At 53.4% G+C, this 12317-nt stretch overlaps 1 protein-coding gene across 2 annotated transcripts; it reads right to left on the reverse strand.

Moving 5' to 3' along the window:
- Positions 1 to 1358: 1358 nt before the first annotated feature.
- On the reverse strand, positions 1359 to 12027 carry PHB1 (prohibitin 1). Of its 2 annotated transcripts, none has more exons than XM_047708151.1 (7): positions 11946 to 12027; positions 10597 to 10711; positions 8866 to 9027; positions 6411 to 6553; positions 6135 to 6251; positions 3774 to 3869; positions 1359 to 2453 (listed from the first exon to the last, which is right to left on the reverse strand). In XM_047708151.1, the coding sequence occupies exons 2-7, from the start codon at positions 10682 to 10684 to the stop codon at positions 2241 to 2243; spliced, it is 819 nt and encodes a 272-aa protein (XP_047564107.1). In that variant the 5' UTR covers positions 10685 to 10711; positions 11946 to 12027; the 3' UTR covers positions 1359 to 2240. The 2 variants fall into 2 exon arrangements, with proteins under 2 accessions (XP_047564107.1, XP_047564108.1); XM_047708152.1 differs by having other exon boundaries at positions 11934 to 11957.
- Positions 12028 to 12317: the final 290 nt, after the last annotated feature.

The raw sequence follows: 12317 nt of genomic DNA on the forward strand, positions 1-12317 counted from the left end.
TTGTGGCAGCTTCTGGAGAAACCCAGAGGCCATCAGGGGGCTCCAGGACTAAGGAGCCAGTTAACATCACTTGAGCATTTGTGGAAAGAATGACTTGGCAGAAGTCAAGGCAGAATGAGGCCCCCGGGCTGCCAGCGGCCTCCTCCGTCCACAGGCCAAACCAGCAGGAACCTGTCTGCAGCTAGAAGAGCTGGCCTGGAGGCGGAGGGGACCCACAAGCTGTGGAGGGCTCCCCTGCAGACACCTGGAGGAAGAAACCCAATCTCCCACCAAATGCGAGAAACACAACTGCTCTTTTTACAAAGGGCCTGGAGGTGGTGGGGAGGGTCCGCTGCCCTGCCCCTTGCTGCCCTCTCCCCCATCCCCCAAAAGGGGCGTCCACAGCAATAAACAGCAGGAAAGGAGGAAGCCTTTCTGGAAGCTATTGAGAAATTCTGCCCTCTGCTCGGGGTTGTGACCTGCTTGGAAGGCAGGCACCTCATTTGCAGGCCTCACTACTCTTACAGCAAGAAGCAAGCAGGAAGAGACACCCGGAGACAAAGGTGCCAGGGCAGGTGAGGGAGTTGGGCCAGATGAGGGTTCACGGGTGTCAAGCAGGACCAGGCTTTGAAGGGTTCGCTAGGCCCATTGCACTTTCGGAATGCTCCGGGGGAATGGGAAGGGACCGGACCCCCACTCAAAAGCCCTGGGAGGGGAGCAGGTGCAGGGGTGACGACTGATTACTGACCGTCGGTCCCCCCGCTCGGGGAGAGGGAATGTGAATTCAGGTCACAGACCCGGCTGCAGAGTCCTCTTAAAGACCGCTGTCCTCAGCCAGGTGGGGAGCCCAGGGATTAAACTGAGCGCAGGGTTAAAGCAGTCCACTGAGTGCTCGCTGCACTGTGGTTTCTGTCTTGCTCCTGGAAGGATTTTCGGTGGGAGACTGGTCCATTTCTCAGTGTTGGGTCTGCTTTCCCTCCCTATCATCCAAAATGCACCAAGTTCGCCCCCTCAAATGCCAAGTCATTTCTAAAACAAGGCAAAACAGAGTAAACCATATAAACCCACCACAGACACCTGAAGCCACTTACAGAACATCGAATTCGCGGGCACTGAACTGCACGTGTACCCCGTGCCGCTCGCCCCCTTTTGCGAGGGGAAGGCACAGTGGTCCCAAAAGCCACACATAGTGGAAATTCATTTCAGGCTGGGGAGATCTAGAACACAGCACAAAGCTAGATTTTCTAAAACCAAAGCATTCTCTGCCTTGCTGGAGATTATCCCAGCTGGCGATGCAAACATGTGCACATGGAAACTGCTAGAATGTTCTGAGCCCACGGCTCCCACAAACAAAAAAGCAAACCCGTAAGACTGAGCTGGAAGGTTCTGGGTGTCATTTATTGATAGCAGTTTACACACATTTGTTTTCTTCCCATGACCATTTCCTTCCGAGCACACAGAGCCTCCTGGAAGCGCGGTCTCTCAACGAGGGAGCCAGGAACGCAGGACGCACACGTCTTTGGCAGGCATGTTCAGACTCGGCAGGATGCAATCCTTCAAGCTGGAATTCTGTCGGGTGTTCTGAGACTCCGAGGTGGGGGGTGGAGAGGAAGTCTTCAACAGGACTCAAGTCTCCGTCCAGGCCTGCTCAACTCGCTCTCCAAGTCCATCCCAGCGGCCGGCCCCGGTTGGGGAGCGTGTCAGGGCCACCCACCTTCCCAAGGGCAGAGTCTCCGGTCTGTGCCCTGCTGTTCACACCTGCTTCCGCTGGCCCCGCAGTGAAAGAGAATCAGCCTTCTGGTAAGAGACAGATGACTTCCTCTCTGACCCTGCCCCGCAGCTCTTCAATTGGGTCTGTGGAGAAACCGCTGGGAAACATGGAGACCTGTGCTCTCCGTACAGCTGCGTGTGCCAACTTCCCCACATCTCGCCTCAAGGACAGACTGGCGGCTCCCAGTGCTCCCGGCCCGCGGCACCGCAGCCCCACCGATCTCCTGCCGACCGCCGGTGCCTAGGTCCGAGCGCCAGCGGGCCCCGGGCTGCGTAGGCACTTGGCAACTTCGGGGAGGGAGGTGGATCAAAAAGTGGATGGAAATGGGAAGAATGAAAAAGCTTCATCTGATAATTAGAGATCTGAAGTGATTTCACTTTTATTTCCTTCACTTTAAGCCAATCATGAAATTTCACAGTGATTTCTGGGGCGGGGGCAGAGAGACGGCGGTGCGGAGAGTGCTCAGGGCTGGGCCCCAGGCGGCCGGGCCTCACTGGGGCAGCTGCAGGAGCACGGACTGCCCAGCTGGCAGGTAGGTGATGTTCCGGGAGCGCGAGAGCTGGTACGCGATGTCCTCTGCGGCCTCCAGCTTGCGCAGCTCGATGAGGCCGTCGCCTGCGGTGGCGAGTGAGTTGGCAATCAGCTCGGCGGCCTTGGAGTCGCCCTCGGCGGAGATAATGGCCGCCTTCTTCTGCTGCTCAGCCTAAGACAGTGGAGGTGGGGGGAGACCAAGACCACACCTGAGGGTGCTGCCTGCCATCCAGCGGCCTTGGAAGGACCAGGCTACACGCCCTCACTGGCTCCCGCAGGAACTCTGGGAATCTATCTCCATCTCCACCAGACAGGCTCAACAAACACCATCCACCCAACCCTCCTCTCTCCTGTAGCACACTGCCCACTTCTCATCCTCCTGGCGACACATCTCTGTCGGCTGCGTAACTGTCTTATTTCAAAGTCCTTGTTAACGTTAACAGCAATCCTGCCCAGCCACCTTACTCTGAGCCAGGAGGATCCGAACCAAGGAAAACAGGAGAGAGAGAAAAGGTAGAGAAGCCAACCTCAGGCTCGCCTGTCCCAAGTCCACGTGACATTCCTCTAACACACCTAAGGAAACAGCAGCTGAGCAGGAGCTGCAGGCACATGGGACGCCCCACCCGTGAGCTGCCCCTGGGCTAAGCTGGTTCCTGACCAGGAACCCAGGTGACAGAATGAGATCTCTAGGCTCTCCCTGCCCGCATCAACAGGATGATCTCCTTATGTGTGATGCACGACTCAGTCATGGGAGGAAGGTACCAACAAATGTTAACCGAGCATCTACTAAGTATTCCCAAGTAAGATCTTCGACATGTTCTAGGCTCTGGAGATGGCTGGGGGTGGGGGGGGGGAGCAAGGAAGTCCCAGCCCACAAAGAGTTTACCTTCCCTAAAATTAAATGTTGGCCGCCCATATATCACTCTTTTCTCTGCTTCAGAGGACCAAGGGTTCTTGGATGAGAACTAACCCAAAAAAAAACTAGTAGTGGGAAGAGGGAACAACAAGAAATAACACCTTTGCAAAGACCAGAAGACCAGGCTGCTGTGCAAATACAGCGTGTCCCAGCACGCTCTGCCACATCTGGATGGATTTAGGGCTTGAAAAAACCCAGTGACGATAGTGCATCTGGCACAACGTTTGATCCTTTTTGCTGTCAGCTTTCACTGCGTGACCATGGTTAAAAATGACTTTGCAGGGAAGCTGAAAATATTCCAGGAGAAAACATTTTTATTTGCAGGAGAGTGTTTTTGATCTTAGGGAAGTGGAAGAAAAATGACCCTTCGGTGATTTCAGAACGTAACTCCACATATCCCTGACTAGCCCCCAAAGACTCTGGAACCAATTGCAGGAGGATGGTTCCTTCAATCCCCTTCCGATGATCCCGGAAGGACAGATGACAGATGATGAATTTCCAGGCCACCCAGCAAATGGGGAGGCTGAGCACAGGAGAGAGGGGAGAGAGGCTTCTGCCATCTGGTTGAACGCTCACCTTTTCCACCACAAATCTGGCCCTTTCTGCTTCCTGCTGAGCCACCTGTTTGGCTTCCACCGCTTCTGTGAACTCCTTCCCGAAGGTCAGATGCGTCTAAGGGGAGAGAGCGTGCACGCGCACGAGATGAGGCTGTGTAATTGCTGCGGCAGCGCCGCCGTGAGGCCCCCTGACCACCCCGCCCCCCGGGCCTCGGGAAGGAAGAGGCCGGGAATGGCTCTAGCAGCTGGAGGCCTCTGGAGGCCAGAACACCCTTCCACCTCCACATCCGTGTCCAGACTGAGCTCACACCCCAGAAGCCTGGGCTGCCTCCACAGTGCCCTCACGTCACTCTGTCGCCCGCAGCGTGGAGCGCTCAGGCAGAAAATGGCCCGTGGCCCCCAGAAGGTACCGGCTCAACTGACCACCTCCCCTGGGGAGGAGACTGTGGGTTCTTGGACCCCCACCTCCAACTAGGGCTCATCCAAGGTCCTTTGATGGCCTGTTCTGAGCCCCCGGAGAGGCCAGATGGAAAACTGAGCCCCTGAGAGGGAAGGATGCAGCTGGTTCTCAGGGATTCAAGGGAGTGATGCTCTCTGCTTATGGCTTAACCAGTCCACTCCCTTCTCACGGCAGCCCCACCGAGAAACAGGAAGAGGACACGGGACGGTGGAACGCAAATCATGGTACTATTCCCCATGTGTGAGTGCTTCTGGTAAAGGGTTTAAGAGAGAAGGCAGGGAAAGCTATTGCTTAGGGTGAGGGCTTACAATTCTGACTACCCACAGACCTTCCCCACTGACACGTTATCACTGAGACTTGGCTGAGGCGATGGTGTGCAGTGTCAGCGGAAATGGGACAGAGCTCAACTCCTGATGCCTGGTCTAGAGCAACTTATTCCTTTATCCAACTTTACATTAAAAAGGAAGAAATGCAGGGAAGGGTGGCACTGGTTTTGCTATCAAAATCTATTTGCCTTCTCTCCTCCCCGACCCTCCCAAACTCGGCTTAAAAAAAAAAAAAAAACAACATAAGCAGCCCAAAACTTCTCCTCAGGAGTCAATCCCAGTCCCACTGTCTTCCACAACTTTTAACACGCCTCGCTCTTAAACTGCAGCTGTTGTAGCTCGCCTGTTCCATTTCTGGACTCGGGTTCAAAGTCTGGGGAGGAAAATAGAGTCCTGAGAAATGAAAAATGAGATGCGTAATTACGGAATAAAGTTTCTTTCTCAAAAGGCCAGGTGAGGGCAGCAAATTCCCCATGAAATCTAATTTTCTTCTCACACCTCTTAGATAACGGTTTCTTGCGGTCAGCCCACATTTCCCCAGAATGGAGTATGTGGTTAAAGCCTAGCAAAATGTCAAACTTCTCCTCAGGTTTTTACTTAGGGTTTTCTCACAGCCGAGGTGTTCGGGTTCACAGTGAGCCGGGAGAGCAGCCCGAGGAACTGCTCTCCCGGGAGGAGCCGAGCGGCTGCAGCCTGGCCTCCTGCCAGTAGAGGGAGCCCGCAGGCCCTTCTGCCGCCCTCGACTGCCGCAACGTGGACCTGGGTGGGCGTTGGGTGTCTGGGTGTCCTAGAGCGCGGCTGTTTAAACAGCTGCACAGATGTTGGGGGGGAAATGGTGCCTTCCCCCTGCGACGCACAGGAGAGTGAACAGGAAACACTCCACCTTGCTACCCGAACAAATCACTCCAAGTGATTTTTCCTAGAGAATCTAGAAACACGACCCCTTCCCCTCCCTCCTTAATCTGAAACGCTATCCTGCCTGTACCGCGTTCTGAGTTACGGCATTCAATGTCCTATAAATACACACACTATACAGTCTCCGGAGGCTACCTCACACCTCAGAGATGTCCCTTGCTCCCCACACCAGGCGTTGGGAAGTAGAACCACTCATTCACACTCTATCACCTTTCACCCGGGGTTCCCAGAACTCACTTCACTGAGATTCAGACCCTAAGTGTCAGGAAATTCCCGAGGGTCAGGCTGGAGGTCTGCACTGGGGACAAAGACTCTCTGAGCCCTCTCTAGCCTCATCAGGTGGTTTCTTCGTACGTCAAACGGGACTAGCCAAGACACTGCTTCCTAGGGAGCTCCGGGAAACACTCACAGCATTGGGAAGGTGGAAAATCTAGTGCTTAGGGACCCTAGGTCGGGTAGGGCTGGAATTAAGAAGAAAAATGGGTGTGGCAGAGGAGAGCAAAAGAAGCCTCATCTGAAAAAGCCAAGAAGACTGCCTCATAGTCAAGAAGGTTCTGCATCTTCAAGCCTCACATTTAGGGAAGTGAAAGGCAGCACCAAGAGCGTCCACCCAGAAATGGAGCCAAGCCCCCGAACAAGAACCGCAGCCCCTTTCCCACAGGCTCCCCGCGGAGATTACCAAGGACACGTCGTCCAGGATGAGCCCGAAGGTTGCTGCTCGCTCCGTAAGGTCATCGCTCACCTGCCTGGACACCAGCTCTCTCTGAGTGATCAGTTCGCCAGCATCAAAGCGAGCCTGGTTCCAAAGGAGGGCAGAGGAGCTGGTCAGGATGACAAGGAAGCAGAGAGGCCAGGAGAACTACTGGCCACGTCCCAACACACCCAGTGCCACTCTCCTCCTGCCCCCTCGCCATCTCTTGGGGGCCGGGCTCCAGGCCGCAGCCCCGTCACTCACCACAACGGACTTGAGGATCTCCGTGGTGATGGACGGCAGCACACGCTCATCGTAGTCCTCCCCGATGCTGGTGAAGATGCGGGGAAGCTGGCTGGCAACGGGCCGGAAGAGGATGCGCAGGGTGATGTTGACGTTCTGTAAATCTGAAGGCGGGGGCAGACGCTGGCGTGACAAGTAACAACCACAGTGGCCTTCTAGAGGACCTCTCCTACCCTCAGTCTGCTGTGATTTGTAAGTGAAGTTGCTGCTGTTAAGACCCTAGAGGGCAGGAGCCCTCGGCATAGCTTCCTCGGTACAGAACCCAGCCGAGCAGCAGAGCTAGGAATTCCTAAAGGCTTGTGGTGACGACAGGTTTTCGTTAAGTCCCCAATGCCCTCTGATAGATGCAGTCCAGCTTCCGTGTCTGAGAGGTACCACGCGGTGTTTGAAATGGCAAAATGTTCTAAGAAAACAGGCCAATGGCAAGAATTTTCTGGTGAAGCCTTTCCAAGGCCCCTGTCAGGAGGATGCCTTGGAGGTCATCACAGGTCCAGCGGAAACAGTCCACTCTGGCTGGACCAGCCATCCGAAGGCCTGGGTTGCCATCCTACCTTGCTGTTTACTAATGATGTGACCTCAATGAGCCTCAACCGATCTCGGCTTATTTTCGTGCCTGTCAGAATGGGGGTGATTCCGTCTGCCTTCCTGGAACGCCGCGGGGAAGTGAAGGAGCAACGTGTCAAACGCGCAACAGCTAGAAGGGGCCATCAGACTCTTCTGGAGCCTGCCTCTCACGACTTGGCCCAGGCAAAGGATTGGAGGGCACATGACAGGAGTTACAACGTCCCCCCACGAGCCAGGCCTGCCTGAGGCTGAAGCGTGGTCAGTGTGCTTGCGGTCGTCCATGACAGAGACCAAGTGCTATGGGCTAGTCCCGAACCAGGCAGCAGAGAAGCAGGAAATGCACGCCTGCTAGTTCCCAGTCTCTGGAACTGCCTACCAACAGTTCTGAAGATGAGTAAGTAACGTATCCTTGTAACGGCTGTACAGTGGCAGAGAAAGCACCGCTGAAGAGGGGGGGAAGCTTAGAACTACGCTCCTAAGTTAAAATTTTATTTTTCTCGATTAACCCCACCCCACCTTTGGGCTCCTGTGGGAGGCCAGCCAGACCCTTGACCGGCCGGGTTGCTCAATGCCGGCTTACCCCTCCCCACCTCTGCCTGAGCCGCAGGGCAGTCCCAGCCCAAACCCAGTTCCTCCCAGGTGCCTGCGCAGCTACCCGTGGGGCTGGTCATTCTCTTTTCTGCTCCCCTCCGCTGCACACCCTTGACTCTAGGACTCCCCACGCTCACTCTAACTGCCCACTCATGTCTACGGCCCTAGGGGGACTGAGCTCCCTGAGGCCCCCGCTTCAGTTATCTTTGAACTACCCCCCTACCCTGCAACCCAACACAAAACCTGTACGGTCCCAGTAAGCACACATCTGTCAGGGAACAGCCCTGAAGGCATCAAATGTTCCCGAGATAATAAACCAACATCCACACGATGCAGTGTAGTCACTGCTGGGCCACCGCCTGCTATGTGCATTTCTCTTTGCATGCTGGTGGACAACGGTGATGGCAGTTCATTCTGGGCTCCCTGGCAATCCAGTGGCACGTCAGCCAAGGGACTGCTCTCAGGGACTCAGGCCACTGCCTACGAGATGACAGTGCAAGGGGCCCTAGGGTGGTGCAGCCGCGTGAGCGACTTGATTTCAGCTCAGGTCATGATCTCAGGGTCCTGGGATGGAGCGCTGGCTTGGGATCCATGCTGGGCATGGAGCCTGTTTAAGATTCTCTCACCCCTTCTCTTTAAAAAAAAAAAAAAAAAAAAAAGCGGTAGGTACAGTGTGAGGCCAGCACTGCTGGCAACAGAGGCCTCAGGGAACAAGGCAAAGGGTAAGTGGGCTGTGAAGGCGCACAGAATGGCTGCAGCCCAGTTACACAGTCACTGTGAGGAACGCCAAACAGGAAGAGACGACCGAGGGAGCAAAGGCACTTTTAGATTTAAAACTGGAGCACTGGGACGCCTGGGTGGCTCAGTTGGTTAAGCAGCTGCCTTCGGCTCAGGTTATGGTCTCGGGGTCCTGGGATCAAGCCCCACATCAGACTCTCTGCTCAGAGGGGAGCCTGCTTCCCCTCTCTCTCTGCCTGCCTCTCTGCCTACTTGTGATCTCTGTCTGTCAAATAAATAAATAAAATCTTAAAAAAAAAAAAAACTGGAGCACTACACAACTTTTGAAATAGACCTTTTTGTACTTCTCTAAATCCGTACAGCTGTCTGTGTCCACCTTGGGTACATATTTCTATGAATCTACGTTAAAATTCTCCAGGAAAAATATGCAAGGAATTCTTATTAGGGGAGGGTCAGCTTCCTTGGAATCCTACGGCAACCCTCCCACACACCCTCCTTTATGTGGCCCACAGGCAAGACTCACCTTTGCTACCGGTGATCACTGGCACATTACGTGGTCGAGAGCGGCAATCAAAGATAATAGGCTTCTGTACCCAGGGGATGAGAAAGTGAGTCCCTTCTCCTACCACAATGTCCTGGACTCCACGGAACCGGTCAAAGATGACAGCTCTGTGCCCAGCATCCACTAGGAATGAAGGATAATGACAAGTCGGCAAAATCTCTTCAGGGGCACCCGGGTTGCTCCGTCGTTAAGCATCTGCCTTCGGCTCAGGTCATGATCCCAGGGTCCTGGGATTAAGTCTTGATCGGGCTCCCTGCTCAGCAGATAGTCTGCTTCTCCCTCTACTGTTCCCCCACTGCTTGTTATCTCTCTCTCTCAAATAAATAAAATCTTAAAAAAAAAAAAAAAGGTAAAGAAAAGAAAAGAAAAAGAAAAAAGAAAAGAAAAATCCCTTCACCTTTTAACCAAAAGGCTATCTGTGGAAGTACCTTGGTGCTTTTTGTTATTAAGTCTCCCCTCTCCTGCTCTGTCTTCCCACACTTGTGGGCCCTAGCAGCTTCTAAATAGCCACAGAACTCAGCAGTCCCCTCCCATTCTAGGGTCTTCCCAAGGACTCTGGTAAGAGGAGCTGTTCTTCAGCATCCTTTCTCTTTGAAACAACTTGATGCTGATTTTCTGATTAACTATCCCGTCCCCCAACACATGTTCAGGAAATCACCTCCCAAAACTTCTTCCTAAAACTCACCCAGGTCTTCACTGTTACTACATTCCATCCTAGTTACAATTTAAGCCAGTGTTCCCAGAAGCAGCGCCCTAACTGTGGAAATCCTAAAATTTGGAAGGTCCCGCTCTTTCCAAGAACTTGGTTTCTCTCAGGTTGTAAGGGTTAACAGAGCTGTTCTTTTGATTCAAAAGGAAATCAGTGCCAGGGATTACGGTCTAGTTGTGTGGAGTGGCTACAAATATCAGAGCACAGAGCTGTGCCGTTTAAACCAAGTAAGCTTTTCTCGTCAGGGCCTCTCTGCCTCTGCCTTACTGGACTGTAGAGTTGCTCCAAATATCGTCACTCTCAATGCAATCCTCCTCTTGCCAGTCACACACGAGGTAGGTCCATTTATTGCTGCTTTCCAACCATGAGAGCCAGAGACTACCAGAGTTGGAAGATAAACCAGTTCAGTCCTACCGCTCAATCAGAGAAGCAGCTGAGACCTCCGGAGGGGGGAATAGCTTGCCTAAGGTCACACAAGAAAGTTGGAAGGAAAGTCAGCTTAAGCCATTGCCATGCTGTTAAAAGCTGGGCAGTGCACCTTGAAGATATCTTGTCTGGAATGACCCACGTGCAGCAGAGCAAAAGCTCCTATTTGGGTAAAGGCACCAGAGCTAAAGCCCTTGCTGAGTTACTCCACACGGAGGCAGAAGGGAACAGATGAGCTCTCCTTTGCAGCTAGCCAGTGAGATCCCTGACACAAGGGAAGTTGCGGCTTCCCTTCAAACCAACAAGAGCAACGGGGAATGTTTCATTGACAAGCAGGCTGGGAGGCACTTTGGGAAGAAAGGCTCTGAGAGAACCTATGGCTACAAGGAAGGACAGAGGCCCGACTGACAAGGCAACCATATGGTGTGGGATGGCACCAGGTGACCCTTTTGGTCACAAACACATTCACAGATAGCGGCTGCCACCAGGAGTGTCTCATGGGCTGTGAAAACCAATCCTCCAGCACAGGGCAATGACCCACTACCCCAGTGCCTCACCATTATACAAGGCAGAGTTCACTACTCCTCCTGCAACAGCTAAGGCCAGGCCAAACTTGCCGATGGACTCAAACACCTTGGCAGCCATGTCTCCTTCGGCTGGACCCACTTACACCTATGGGAATAAAAACAAAACAAAACAAAACAAAACAACTCGATCCCAAAATTCAAAGAGAAAGCCCTCTCTGAGACAACATATTCACTTCTCACGCTGGCTATTTCTTTCCCCACTTGTGAGAACTCTAAATCATGCAATGAAGGACTCCCTAATAAGTAACTTTACAGCTTGCAAAAGTGTAGTGTCGATTCTTCTGCTTTTCAAAATTTTCCACTTCTTTCTTCTTTTCCTACCATGAAGGAAAAGGGGCCTGGGGCACTTGATTCAATAACGGGAATGAGGCATGGGCTGGATATCCACAGAGAACTCCGCACCCCACTAAACCACCCTTCCATTTGCTGGACAAGCAGGCCCCCAAGATGAAGGCTGTGTGGTTAGTTCTGGACAATTCTGGTTTGGGAAAGTAACTCAAAGAATGCACTACATGGTGATTCCAACAGCAAAAATAACACTAACAGCTAGCTTTTATTCTAGGAGGCAATCCTCTAAGGGTAATTACTTAATCCTCGCACCAACCCCTATGAAGCATGTTCTTACAGAGGAGGAAACTGAGGCACACAGCAAAGCTACAAGAGGAGCCAAAGACCACACAGCCATTCCATGGTGGAACCAGATTAGAACCTGGAGGTCCAAGTCTAGCAGGAACGACTTAACTCCTCACCGGAGCGGTTCTCCACCATCAGCTATTAAGAATAACCAGTTATTATGGAAGCAGGAGGTGGGCGACATCCTGGGACCAAGATATCAGAAGAACCAACGGGGCAAACAGGCTCTCTCCACAGCTGCACTGCAAAGGAGAACCCTGGAAGAGGTGGGAGGGCGGGGCTGAGGCGGCACCACTGACCTAACTAGAATCTACTCCCGCACTGAACTTTTTAATGCCCCGCCCCAGCGTCGTCTCCCTTTGAAATCTTCCCTTCTTCCCTCCCAGACCCGAGGCTTCCGTGATCTCTCCCGGTGCACTTCAGCGTTCCTTACCCGAGACCAGGGCACACAGTCCGGACCCCTCAGTCTTTCCATTTCCAATAGCTTCTGGATTATTCCTCACCCCGCCCCCACACACACCTTCCTTACTCGAAGCAACCCCAGGTTCGTCCCGGGCTCACCGCCTCTCCCCCTCCGACGCGAGACAGACCAACGCACACACCCCACCCGCCCAAATTGCGAATGGGAACACAGAAAGGATCTGTGAGACGCCGGACGTCGGTCCGAACCTTCCCTCGATCCTCACCTGCTTCCACTCTGACCTCCACATGAATTCCCCAGCCACACATACCACGCATGCGCTGGGCAGCTCCTTCTCTTCCCCTCCCCCTTCCAAGATTCGAGCCTCCGATTGGTGAGAAGGAGCGCTGTGCATTCTGGGAAGGGCGGCTTATGGCTTTATCCTCGCTCCCGGCTCTTCGCAAATGAACTACAATTCCCAAAAAGCCATTCAGTGTCTGGCCCGCGCTGAAAAGCCTTTCCTCTTTGGTGGGAACTGACGAAGGGTTGTCGCAAAGCCTATTGGGGGCTGTAGTTCCTTGGGGTTAAATACACGTGCGGGTCCTGAATAGGCGTTGGAACCTGCCAGGAGGTGGGCCATAGGGCCTCCGAAAAGAGT

The sequence above is a fragment of the Lutra lutra genome, chromosome 16, assembly GCF_902655055.1.
Source record: "Lutra lutra chromosome 16, mLutLut1.2, whole genome shotgun sequence".
Lineage (NCBI taxonomy): Eukaryota > Metazoa > Chordata > Mammalia > Carnivora > Mustelidae > Lutra > Lutra lutra.